The sequence below is a fragment of the Canis aureus genome, chromosome 9, assembly GCF_053574225.1.
Source record: "Canis aureus isolate CA01 chromosome 9, VMU_Caureus_v.1.0, whole genome shotgun sequence".
NCBI lineage: Eukaryota > Metazoa > Chordata > Mammalia > Carnivora > Canidae > Canis > Canis aureus.
In genome coordinates, this window is record NC_135619.1 from 35597362 (window position 1) to 35611246 (window position 13885).

The 13885-nt window shown below is 39.8% G+C and overlaps 1 protein-coding gene across 2 annotated transcripts in view; it reads left to right on the top strand.

Moving 5' to 3' along the window:
• Window positions 1–2294: 2294 nt before the first annotated feature.
• The window catches only part of TMEM260 (transmembrane protein 260), a 73286-nt gene continuing 61695 nt past the window's right edge, over window positions 2295–13885 (top strand). The window contains exons 1-3 of one of the 2 annotated variants that reach the window (XM_077909402.1): window positions 2295–2500; window positions 7401–7432; window positions 8148–8299. In XM_077909402.1, coding sequence (XP_077765528.1) covers window positions 2341–2500; window positions 7401–7432; window positions 8148–8299 — 344 coding nt within the window. In that variant the 5' untranslated portion in view covers window positions 2295–2340. The remainder of the gene's footprint in view (window positions 2501–7400; window positions 7433–8147; window positions 8300–13885) is intronic. The other variant, XM_077909401.1, reaches the window with a different exon arrangement.

The window sequence follows — 13885 nt, forward strand, 5'->3', positions numbered from 1 at the left end:
GGGAGCCCGAATATTTGTTAAGTATTATTTTGTGCCAGTCACCATTTTAGGCATAGTATACAGTGCAAATAAGACAGACAAAGTCTGCCAGGTTGGAAATGTTGTTTAGATATATAAATAGGGAAATCACAGTGCAGTTATTATTTTTTTAAAGCAGAAGCATAAAGGAAAAGATGGCAGTGTGTAGTTTTGGGACCTATTAGACTACAGTTCCTACTTAAAATTTCAGTAAAACTATTTTGGGAAAGAAGACAGAAAGAGAAAAAAAAAAGTCTACAAGTAAGCCCTGGCACCCTCCCATATTTGGAGATCTGACAGAGCAGAGCCAGGGCAGGGAGGCCAGTGGTAGGAGGAGAGCGAAGCAGCATGCTATCAGAGAAGCCTGGAGCAGCCAGTGCTCCAGGTGGAAGCGTCAGCCTACATCCACAGAGGCAGAGTCGGGCACAGACAGGGAACTGGCCCTACTTCACCCCCAGAGATTAACTGTGAGGCTAACGAAGCTGTTTCACTGCCTGTCCTTCCAATGCCTGTACCTAATTTTATATCTGCAGTTTTGTACTTTTTGCTTAAAGGATTCTCCAAATTGTATAAACTCAAGCCCCACAAAACCTAGATCTGTCCCTCTTCATCCATCCTTCACCCCTCTGTGACAACCCGACCACATATACTTCACTGTCACCATTTCTTCTTTAGCTTCTTGGGACACATGCCCCTCTGCCCTGTTCTCTCCTCCTCTCCTGCTGTTCCAGAAATGAAGATATGGGCTAATACTTGACCTTAACCTTGTCCTCAATACACTATGCCTCTTGTGACTTATTCATCCTTCTCATCCCTGCATGAGAACTCCCGAATTCCTACTTCCAACACTGATCTCTACTGCCCGTACATGGGCAAGGAATTATGCCCTTCTGAAAGTAATTTGCCACGATTAAAAAAAAAAAAAAAGTATCTTTCTATAAAGCTCATGAGCAAACGATGGAAATGGTATTAATCCTTAGCATGCTCCTTCGGAAAAGAAATAGAAAGCAGCCTGTATTGGCTCGATGGAAGTCAGGCTTTTATAACCTCATCTGCAAAGTGACATCCATCACTCATGCCTCATGCTACTGAGAGCTCTGGCCCCCACACCAGGGAAAGGATTACAAAAAGGAATGAACACCGCAGTCCGGGGATCATTGGGAGCTATTTTAAAAGCTGCCTCCCACACAGCCCCTGCCCTCCAGGAACCCCCAACGTGGCTGAGAAAGTTACATATGTAAGTACCTGGGAAAGACTAAGGTAGCAACCACCAAGCTATGTAGGTAGGTGTAGGTATCTCACCCTACAGTGGAGACACGGTGTTCCTGCCAGATCACTTGTGACACGTTCTAGGTTGTCCCTAAGCTTTGGTGTATTTTGAGATGCATTCCAGAGGATGCCCTCCTTCCCTCCCACTCCGGAATAATTACTCTAATAATGTAAAATGTCAGCCTAAAAAAAAAAAATCTCCCTATGAGCTGTGCTCCGCGGCTGCACAATCGTCCCCGCTCTTTTCCGCACTGCTGCTAACCGGGGGCCAGCGCACGGCGGGTCCGTTTCATCGTCCAGGCTGTGGTCCCGGCTCCACCCCAATATCCCGTCTTCCTTAAAGCAGGAGACAACTTTAGCAGCCTATGAATTACTGGCGAAACTCAAGTTTCTCAACTCATCAGTTGAGTTTTCCTCGAGGTATACGGAAAAAAAAGAGAGAGAGAGAGAGACCAAGTAGCGGATTTTAATCTCTAATAACCGAGCGACTTCATAATTCGCACACGGGCTTGCAATTAAGCCGGAGGGACCACGCGTGCGATGGATGCGCCGCACTGCGCGCTCTTGCACAGCGCAGGCTCGGGCTCGCCGGCGCGGCCCTCGGGTGTAGTTCCACCCCACACCGGCGGGGGCAGAGGCGGCCCTGGCGACCCGGGGTGGCGGCGCCGCTCTCTCCGTCAGACCCGACCAAGTCAGTGTTGGCGGGGGACGGGGGGAGGGCGTAGAGACGGCGGCCGCGCGCCCCGGCTTGCTTTCGTAAAAGAAGGGCCTGGCTCGTGGCGGGCGACTGTGAGGCCTTTATAACCCCGCGGGTCCCACGGCGTGGCGCGCTGCTGCAGAACCCCCGGCCGCCTCGTGGCAGGCGGGCCGGGTCCTCTCCCCGCGCCCGGCGGAGGATGGTGCGGCCCGGAGTGGGGGCGGGGGCGGGGCGGGGGCCGCGAGGCCCGATCCGGAAGCCGCCGCGCGGGCTGCGCTCGCCTGTCGCCCGGGAAGCTCCGGGCCGCCGGAGTCCTGGGGCCTGCCGCGGCCTCCTTCCCCGGGCCCCAGGGGCCCATGGGTCTCCATGGCGACGGCAGGGGCCCGGCGGGGGGGCGAGCTGCCCGGGTGGGGCCGCGGCGCTCCGGGGGCCTGCGCGGCGGCTTGGCCGTGTTCGCCGCCGTGGCCGCCGTGTTCACCCTCACGCTGCCCCCCTCGGTGCCGGGGGGAGACTCGGGTAAAGTATCTCAGGGCCGCCCTCCCGCCGGCCTGGCCGGCCGCTCAGCTCGCGCCCCCGCCCCCGCCCCCACCCCCTGCCCGCCGGCCCGGGCTCAGCGCGAGGTTCCTGCGTTTGCAGGATCGACCTCTGTTTGCCGTTCCTGTAGCGCGGGTCTTGGAGTTCTCCGGCTTTGGAGAAGGGGCTGTGTTGGGTTCCACCTGCTGGGACTTAGCGACCCTCCCCTACTCGGGCAGGCCTTTTTTTTTTTTTTTTTTTTCGGGACCCGAATTTTCCTCTTTCCGTTTCTTTTTAGCCCCCCCCCCTCCCCGATATGTCACTTACTGAGTCCTTGTTGTGTTCCAGACTAAAGGGGTAACAGTGGCGGCGATCAGGTGTCGTGGAGAGTGTTGTAGTGCGTGTAGAGACGGTCCCCAGACCCCGGACTAAACAGTGCGGGAGGGAAATGTGGGGTGGCTGGGGGGGGGGGGCGGGGGGCGGGGAGGAAGGCCTCCCAGCGGGGTATTCTAGTGGGAACCTGAATGTTGAGAAGGAGCCGGCCACGCAGGGTGTTTAGGAGAGAGCACTGAACAGAGTGGAAGCCAGCCGCGGCTTCAAGCAAACTGCTTCCATTAAAGAGAAAAGCACAGCCCAGTTAACATCACACAAGCAGTCGTTCTGTATTTGTTAACGGGGATGGTTGACGTACTCGGGATGAGGATCAAGAGCCCGGTTGGTTTTCGGTTTTTGTCTTGCTGCCCAGTTAAATGATCGTCCAGTGATGCCAGTAGTGCTCTAACTTCAGGTAGTGAAACTGTAGGTTGAAAAAAAAAAAAAAAAGAAAGAAAGAAAGAAAATGACGTGCTGCTTATCTCTTGCTTCGTAACAGGATGACCCCAAATCTAGCGGCTTAAAGCAACAGATGTTAGTGGTCTCACGTCCCGTGTGCATCAGGAGCCCAGGTGCAGGCTAGCTGGTCAGGACAGGGGTGTTGTCCTGGCGTGGGCAGGGGGCTGCGGGCTTCTCAGGGCTCACCCTGGGTGAGGATTTGCTTCTTAAGAACCTCAGTCCAGTTCTTTGCCACGTGGGTCTCTCGGGGAAGCTGACTCTTGGGAAGAGGAAGAAACGGCACCTTCCACCTTCGCCTGACATTCTGTCTTTACATACACCTAGTCTTGGAAGCGATGGATACACCACTGCCCTGTGGCAATGAGTATGTAAACACAGCCCACCAGCCCCAGGGTGAGAGGATTAGACGGAACACCAGGAGTTGGGGATCGCTGGGGGCAGGCTACCTGCCACATTGAGGATCCTTGATGCTCCTTTTACAATCCTTGCTTTTATTCTTTCTTTCAGGTCCTCTTGAACAAGTAGAAGCAGTGTTGCATTAGTATAGTCGGGAATAGAGTTAACCATTTTTCCCAAGGCTTACGTTACATAATAGAAATAACCAGCGTTTGTGGGAGTTTGATAGTGGAGAACATGACTCAAAGATTGAGGAGTTCTGTACCTTTAAAACAGAAAAAGAAAAAACGTTGACAATTACCATCGTTCCCCGAGCCTGAAGTTTTCCAGTAGGATGAATAAAAATAACACTCACTGAGCACTTACTCTGTGCCAGGCACTGTTGCAAGTGCTTTACCTGGATTGTTGCTTTATTTAATCCACTTACTATCCCTGTGAGGCGGGTACTATCAGTATCTCCCTTTCGTGGCTGACAAAAGTAAGGCTACGCGGTGTCCAGAATCACACAGAAAGTAGGGGCAGTCAAGGAAAGAAACTCAAGTAGATGGACTTTAGAAAATACTGGCTTAACCTCTGCTCTAAGTTCTTTGTTAAATCCATCATCACATATATAGTGATATTTAGAATCTACTTAAAATCTCTAATTGCTGTTTTTATTAATACTGCCTCTTATTTTTTTCCCAGTAGAATAAAGTTATCCACATTGAGTTACTACACTTTGTAGGTGTTCTGATTGGTTTAGTTTGATGCTAAATGCTGGTGGCTTCTAATATTTTGGTGTTCATTGTTGGGAATGATAAATAAACTTTTCCAAGTATTTCCAGAAAAATTTGTATAATCCTGTCTTTGATAATCTTGTTTATATGTTGAAAGTATTGTCCTCCTTGAATGTTGTGTTTATGAAATATATTTTTTTATCAATAAACAGAACACATCTCAAAACCAATATAAAGTATGTATTTTTCTTCTTGAATTATACTCCATAAATCTATCACATTGTGTAGCCCTGCCAAAATTGTTTTTTGCACTGTTTGATACACGTACTTGATTTATGGGCGGGAATACTCATGATTTGTTGAAGGAGAGTGTGGGCATCTCACCTACACATCTATTTGTTATTCTTGGGAAAAATAAAGTAGCTTATTTAGGTGTTTATGTATTTTAAGGATACCGTCTTTAACAGACTTTATATATGAGAATATAATCGTGTAATATAAAAAAATACAATACAGAAGGAGCTGGGTTTTTGTAAAGGTTAAACATCTCACAACTCTGAGCTTGCCACCCTTTTGCATCTCAGGTTGTAATTCTCAAACTTGAATATACTTCAAAATTGCTTGGGGAACTTGAGCACCAATGCCAGAGGGTCTTAATATAGGTAGGTTAGGTCAAGGAATCTTCATTTTAAAACATTCAGGTAATTCTGGTGCAGGTTGTAGTAGGACTTAAATTCAGGAAACCCTAGGGTAAAGGGCTGGGAATAATCATCCAGGAGGCTCTTTTCCCCTTCCTAGTCACATTCTTTCTCTTTCTCATATTCAGTTTTAAAAGTAATGTTTCCCTTTAGCTTTATTTCAAGGATACATTTGTAGACTTTGAATAGTAGCCATTTTTTCTATTTATATTTTAGTTTAACATTTGATAAGAGTAGGTATTGGAAGTTTGTCACATTCCCGATTTTTATACCAACAGAACTCTAATAAAGAATAACATTGTGACTTTTTAATAGTAAGAAATTAGAGAAAGGCCATTTTTCTTAATCTTAAATGCAATTCTAAATACATTTTACATGGAGGAGAGTAATTAATGGCTTTTAAATTTTGAATTTAACTATATTTCATCATACCATATGGAAATATCAAAAAGCTAATTGAAACCGTTTGGGACTGCAGCTAATCCATTCTGGAGTAAAACTATAAGATGTCCTTATAGTTACAACGGGAAGTGAGCTTTAAGTATTTTTAGACCACAATTTTTTTTTTTTAAAGTCTCTAGGATACAGCAAGTGTCTTTGGGTTCCAAAGCGCCTTTGAATATCTCCAGAAAACTTTAAAGGTATCCTTAAGTGATTGAGTTAGGTGAGCAGTGTCTGTCTTGGGAGCCCTTACGGGGCTTCCATGATGCAAGGAGTCATTTACCCTAAGATAGGGGTGTCTGAGTAGCAAGGATGACAATATGATTTGTCTTAGTCAACCTGTGTGTGCAGGACTTGATTAGTTTCTTTGTGTGACCAGAGGAGGGAGATCCAGTGGTGGTGTCTTGACCAACCCCTGAAATGAGTAGGGGAATATTTGCGACTTAGTAGAAGAGACAGAAATGAAAATGACCAGAATAAGAGGCCATCTAAAGAAGTGCTAAGTAGAGAGCTTAGAGCAGGTTCTATGGAGGAGGAAGAGGTGATTAATTCTAATGGGGTAGGTTGGGGAGGGGTATGTCAAAGGAAATGTGTCACTGAGAAGGTGGCAATTGAACTAGGCCTTGGAAGGATTTAGGAGAGAATACTGGGTGAGAAAATGAGTGATAAGAGGTGCAAAAGAACCATTCCAGAGGAACAGTGGGTAATCAGATTTGACTGGTGTGAGCATAGGTTTCATTGATGTATGCCTTGTAAAGGGACCTTGAAGCCATTAGAGGGCTAGCATGTTGTGCTGAGGAATCCGAGCAGAGAGCAGCCATTGAGAAATTATGGATTAACAATACAATCCGACCTGTTCTGGGGCAGTGGAGTGGCAAGAGGTGATTTCAGTATGAAGATGAATTGAAGTAGAAAACTGGTCAAAGCTCTTGCTGTCATCCAGGCCAGAGGGTAAAGATCTACATCGTGACTGAGACAGTAGAAATTAAAGGAGCATTGATACCCATCGAAGGATAGAAAATGGACATTAATACATTTCCTAATAGATACTAGTAACTTTCATAAGCCATCATCGATTTCTTACATTGTACTATATAGTACAGTACATAGGAATGAGTCAGAAATAGTCCCCGGAGAGTGCTCTGGATACTTAAAATATTAACAAATAAGCATTGAATTCCTGCATCATAATTTTAGAAATAATCACTGATGGTGAGGAATTACAAAGGGCTATGTAAGTAAATATAATGATTTAGTGGTTTGAAGAAATGTATTATGGTAGTCAGAGCTTACCAAAATAACCTGGAGCTAATAAGTATTCGGTGATCATTTAAAGATATCCAACTAATGAATGTAGAGAAGGCATTCAAATGCCAGTGTAGGGCAGGATGGTACATTCAATGGAGTGTCCAAGCCTCAGATGTCTGCACATTTTACATTATCATGAAGTTGTGTCTTTGTAGACATTTTTATACTAACTTCTGGAGGGATAATACAGCGTGTTACACTAATACTCTCTAAGGGTTTTTATATATTTGCAAGTGTGTACAACTTAGGCAGAAAAATGAGCCCTTTTTAAAAACCAGAATTCACCTATATTTCCACTGACCAGTTATTAAAAACTATCAAAGATCATTTGTTCATTAAGACCTTAGGGAGAAAATATCCTTAGACTGTTTCATGCTGTTAAATCTCTACAGATTTACAGTTTTATCCAGTCAAATTAATGCAAAACCCCAGTGCAAGCATTTGGATTTTGAAAACTTTGGAGGAGTGTCATTTTCTAATAGTAATTATTGGTTTTACATTATTTTTTCACAGGGGAACTGATCACAGCCGCACATGAGCTTGGGGTAAGTATTAGTTTTATTGTTTAATCAATGCTCTCATTAACAGTTTTAGGAATTAAGAAAGTTTAATTAAGCATGGAGTAAAGTAGATTAATTTATTTTCAAACCCCAGTTTTTAGTAACTTATAAGTACAGTACGTGACAATTTACTTTAAGTTTTAAATCCAATTAAACTAAATTATAAAGCAAAGCCTTTCCTATATATACAGTAGCTGGCTTATTATCACCCCAAATTTTGTATAAGCTATGGAGAATAAAATAAATCGGGTTAACAGTTTTAATAAGTTTATTATTTAATAAACTTTATTATGGTGCATGATCCCTTTAGGCAAGACCTTAGGACTGTCAGCATGGTGGTAATCCGATAGCAGTGTGGTCTTTCAACTTTCTCACCAATACAAAATTTCAGAACCTGCTTTTTTTCAATAGCCTTTTAAATGACCCTAATGTACTGTGAACCCAGAGAACAAACTGCTTAAGAACTGACAATGAAATATGTCACCCTTTCTCTAGGTGACACACCATGTGATAGACGCTGCCAAATCCGCTAAAGAAAATATTTATTTGTATTGGCACAAAAGGATTACAATAGAAAACCACTATTCAAACGTGTAGTCATCGCCTCTTAAACTTGCCTGAGAAAAGGGCTACTTTTCAATTAAAGCCATTGTGACTGTCTTGTAGGTGAAAACCTTCTGACTTGCTGATTTTTCCATAGGTTGCCCATCCTCCTGGCTATCCTTTGTTCACTCTGGTGGCTAAACTAGCAATTATACTCTTTCCTTTTGGTTCAGTTGCCTACCGCGTCAATCTTCTGTGTGGCTTCTTTGGAGCAGTAGCTGCATCATTACTTTTTTTCACCGTTTTCAGGTAAAGTAGTTGATGAGTTAAAATTAATTTTGGCTAATTGGAGATGGAGCTTTGTGATGGCCTAAGTACATACACAGACACACACACACATACACACACACACAAAACAACCAAACCAACAACCAAAAAACCCAAAACTTTTGTTGCATGAATGGCTTTCCTAATCACTCCTGTGATTTCACTTTCTTAATTTCTAGTAATTTCATATGCATTTGACCCCTCAGATGATTACACAGTTCGTTGTGCTTCCTACCATGGAGTAAAGGTGTCACCAGTTCATTATCACAATTCTCTGGTTAGGCAGAACTAATAAGGTTTGTCATTTTATTAAGATGCAGATGGACCAGTTTAATTCAACAATATGAAGTTCATCTTTTGGTAAATGGTAAATATCATTTAATTACTCACAGTGTTGCTGATGAGCAGCTGCCTATCAGGTCCAGAGCTAATACCTAATTATGTTGTATTCTAAATATGCACATGTTGTAGACTTTTTGAAATGAGGCCGTTAACTAAGGAAATCAGTTTGGGATATGGTTTTAGTAAGGCTTCATTTTGTTCCATTAAATCTGTAGGGAAGATAGGCAAATTAGACCCTACTTCATTGATGGAAGGTTTTCTTACTTTGGAAGGCTACCTTGCTTTTAAAAAAAATGGGTCATTAGTTTAGGATGTTGGTAAATTTATTTGTCTGTGTTGCTCCTGTCTTCTTCATTCTTAACCAGCCTAACCTATGCCTAAGAAGATTATAGTAAAAAAATTCAAGTTATACTTCCTGCAAAGGAAGAACCAAATTAAAAGACTTCTTTCAAAAACTACTGCAGTTTTTATTGTAAACACATTTTTTGTGTGTAAATATAGTATAACTAGAAGAGACAACTTCAAATGCCACTTTTGGAGACTAATGTATTTATTTGTGTTAGTCATAATATTTTGCCCTGTGACTAAACTCTTTCTAAACTTCCTTTTTAATTGTTTATAGAATAAAATACCTTTCTATTTATAGAAAGATAAAAGCTAACAGAATTATAATTCTAAAGCTTTTAAGTTTGTGGTAGGCTTTCAGATTCAAATGTTGATCATTTGTTGATCATTTACTACATTTGTATCTATATTATTTAATTCATTTTTTGTTTCAGTTTTACAGGTTTTCTTTCAGTGATAGTCTTTCAGTATGAACTGTTGAAAATAGCATCTCTGCTTGGATTGATTAGTATCATGAATACTTTCTTTTTCTAAATGATTAAAATAATCTTCTCTTTCTCCCGAGTCTTTTATAATTAAGAATCTAAAAAAAAAAAAAAAAAAAAAAAAAAAAAGAATCTGTTGTTATTCTATTGAGAGAAAAACTGATCTTTAAAATCTTTAGGTTGAAATATAGAACTACTTGCCTTGTATTGAATGTATGAATTAATAATTTTCACAAGGCATTTCAGACAAAGGCATTTAAAGAAAATTAATACTTGTATTTATTTGATAATTCATCTGTATTTTATTTACTTTAATTTTTTATCTGTATTTTAGATGATCATTTCCATAACATATATTTAAATGCTATGTCGCTATAAAAAGCTATTATGCAAATAAAGTGATTTGTTTTCTAAAACTTTTCCATGCTTTTCAGTATATTAATGGATGATACCATTCCACACAAAAACTACTGTAAAAATCATACATAAAAATCTTTCTCTTTACAGAATCCAAATAGCTTTGGACAATAATTTTCCTTTGAGTTGTCTACATTCTAAAATAGCTTTTATTATCATGCTTGATTATAATAGGTTTTAGATTAGCACACTTAACCTGTGACCTTTTTTTAAAATACAATCTTAATGATAAGTTTGTATATCTGCTAACATATGCCTTTAAATCAAAAACTCTAAATATGACTAAACCTGGATATTTGAGAGATCTTAATAATGCTTTAATATAGTGTACTTGGGAAAGTTTCTTTCCGAAAAGGGATCTAACAATATTATCTCTTACATACATTTTAATATGAAAATACTTCATTATTTTGAACACAAATAATTGACAAGGTACAAGTCCTTTGGGAACAACGTAGTTCAAGTGGCAAATCTGTTTTGTCAAACAATAGACACCCTTCAGGAAAGAGCAAGCCATCTCTATGGTAATAGGACTAACAGTAGCCTATTGATTGAGTGGAAGAAGACATTATACAATGTCAGCTGGCTTGTTACAATTTCATTTGTTGTATGACCTGAACTTAACCTTTAAAACCTTTCTTCTGTGAATATAAACCCAACAGCAGGACACAGTTTTTGTACAGCCATTACAGTGACAGCTTTCTTCCCGTCCAGCGTATAGTAAATGTATTCCTTTGCAGGTTGACTCCTTTATCAGAATTTGTTTAGGCGACATTTTACTACTTTATTCATTTACAGGCCAAATCATCGTTCCATTTTGTTGTTGAATATTGAAGGGTTTTGATCCAGGAAACAGTTTTATTCTTTCTTTCCTCCCATCACTTAAGAGAACATTACTGTACATGAAGGATTAGTGCTGACTGGTGTGCAGTAAATTAATTCTTTTAACAGGTTTAGGTTTTTTTCAGGTAATTGTTCACATAGCATTCACTATATTTAGCTCTTGGGGTGGACATAAAGACCTTCTGTACCTTTTAAACAAAGATTGTATTTTAAAAGCAAATTTCTGTTTAAATGTGTTGATGTAAAAAGCTCCATTTTTTTTCAGTAAACATGACTTAGATTGAAAGAACAATTTATTCGTTGTTTCCAATTACTATGTAATTTTTGCTTTCCTTGCATCTTTCTCTTGCTTTTAAGAGCTGTAAGATGTCATTAACACTGCATTTTTTTGTCAGTCTTTCCTAATGGTTGACAAGAACTCATGTATATTCGTTTTGCCCTGATGTAGAAAGCATATGAGTAAAACAGCACGTAGAAAGCTGTATGCATCACTATACTTTATTGAATTAATATAGTAAGATGTGGCAGTTGTTTCTGTATGTATTTATGTATTGTCCCCTTCAGGAGTATTTTTCAGCATTCATTATGTGAAGGGAGTTTAATCGAAATATGTTTCATTTATATGAAATAGTATTCATTTTATTAATGTGTACATCTGTGCTTTTAATGTGTTTTTAAGACTATATAACACAGTGATTTGTAGGAACTGGGATTTTCTCTTTCAAGGCCATTGAAGTAAATGATTTTTAAGTTTGATGGTATGATATCTAAAGTGTCACATTTGAAATTCTCAAATTCTATTAATACAAAATTTAAAAAGTTATAGCTCATGTAAGTCACTAATATGAACATGACTTAACATTGCTTAGTACTTGAATTTCAAACTTATTTTCTAAGCAGCCTCAAACTAGGTCCTATATACTTTAATAAGGAAGGCGCACTGAAATCACTGTCGCAAAATGTCAGCATACTTACCTTATGTTCTGGTATCACTGAAAGAGAATGGAGTGTGTTGATAGGATTGTATAAAAATTCTTTATCCTGGGGAAGATTTAAATTGCTTATGGTCTGATCTTGTATCATTTATTTTGGTAGGAACAGCACAGGAAATATTTTCTCAATAGGTGGAAGAGTCAGCATGTCCTTTCCACACTATTGTGGGCTAAATGGAAGTATAGAAGAATTCATTCAGCAGTGTTTGTTGAGGACTCTTGTGAATCGAAAGTAGGACTATTTTAGTTTTTTTAATCAAAATTCAGTGTTTGTTTTAAAGAAATTAAAACAAACAAAACAAAACAAAAATAATAAAAAAAAGAAATTAAAACAAAGTGACTAACCACTGAATAAACAGTTTTTCAAATACTTTTTTTCTAGAAGGTACTCTTTTTCAAAACTTGCATAAAAAACTTTCTAACATTGTTAACATTGTACAGTAAAACATTGGATCTCTTAATGTCAACCGGGTTACCAAGAACATGAATATTAATGATAAATAAAGCCATATCGAAACTATGCCTGCTTTCTACAAAGAACCTACAACCAATTTCAATGATGTTTAAATATCTTCTGGCAGATTATTTTGTGCCAGTATTTTACTTACAGGCTATTTTATTTTTTTGTAAGTTATATACTTCTAAATATTACGCTGCTGCTAAAAATTAATTTGATTAAACTTTTGGAAGAGGAATATTTGATTCTGAGCACTGTGTCTGCGATTCTTACAGCTTCAGCTCAGATTCCATTCAATAAAGAATAGAAAATTAAAATGCCATACCTTAGAGAATGTAGAATCTCCTGCTTAAGGGACATTTGGATTTTCCAGCTCAAAGAGTATTTTAGATTATTGCCAAAGAGAATAATATGAAGCTCTTCCTAATTTCAGAGGTAACTATGCATAAGTAACAAATAGTCACCAAGTTTTTGTAGTTGAAGAAGAATGGAAAGTACTGGAGCATTAATTTCCATTCAGGAGAATATCTGTCTTGATCCCTGGTTAATTGATCATATATTTCTCTCATACTTGTATTAAAATTGCATTGACTCAGACTGGTTAAGCATATTAAGAGCTTGGTTCATTTGCATTTTCTTCTAAGTAGAGGGACATATTAGGCTCAAATAGCAGCACTTCATTTTGAAGGGGAAAAAAGCAGGGCAAAAACTCTTTTTTAAGACTGTAGAGTCTTTTCTGACAGCTAGTCAGAGTTAGAATTAGTTCAAGGAAATGTTAATAATGCACTGCCTGGCCTAATCCCTTTGATATCACCAGGTATCCTCCTGTTCATGGGTTAATTGCTTTAAAAGCGAAGGCAATATTCTGAGCGGTGGGCCGCTTCACCTTTTCACAGCTGTTACCATTGAGTGACAACTAAATCCCATGTGTAAGATGAGGAAGAGCTCAATCTCCAATTGGGAGAAAATTTATGTAAACCACAATCCCTTCAGAATGTGCGGAAGTCATAGACTTTCTTGATTTACTCTGCTTTTCCCAGAAAGCTCTATTGTTCACTTTCCTAAGTCCCATCAACCCTTTGTAGCAGAATATCACAGCGGCAGCAGATAGCTTGAAATATATAAATGCTATCATAGCTCTGATTAATAGCAGTGCTTATGAGTCAAGTCTGATAACAGTGCAGCTCTCCACTCAATTTCAGATACTGCTAATGGAATCTGTCTTCTCCAATTGTAATATGAGAAGGCCTAATTTGCCATGGAGCTTGGAGCTGTCACCAGTAGGGGATTGTGGGGTCAGATGGGAGCTGCCAGGTTTTTGCCCTGCAGCTTGTATCTCTCACTTTGAATAGAGCAGCCCCCTGCCTGCCAGTTAGCTGATAGGCCGCTGTGGGGTTTATGCCACTATATACAATAGGAAAGGGCTACATAGGCTGACTTTATAATTGTGAAGCTAGCTCATATTTCCACAGCTACTGTGCTGCATAATTTCTAATAAGTGGTTTTAACAAATGTCAGATTATGAGAAGTTTCCTCAATTACAAAAACTTATAAAACATTCAGATTGCTAAATCTGTTTCCTGCCGAGATTTTGCCACTGGAACTAGTCATCAGTCATTATGGTATAATAAATGCATATATTTCTTAAAATTACGAGTAAAATTCTAGATCGTAACTCATATAGATT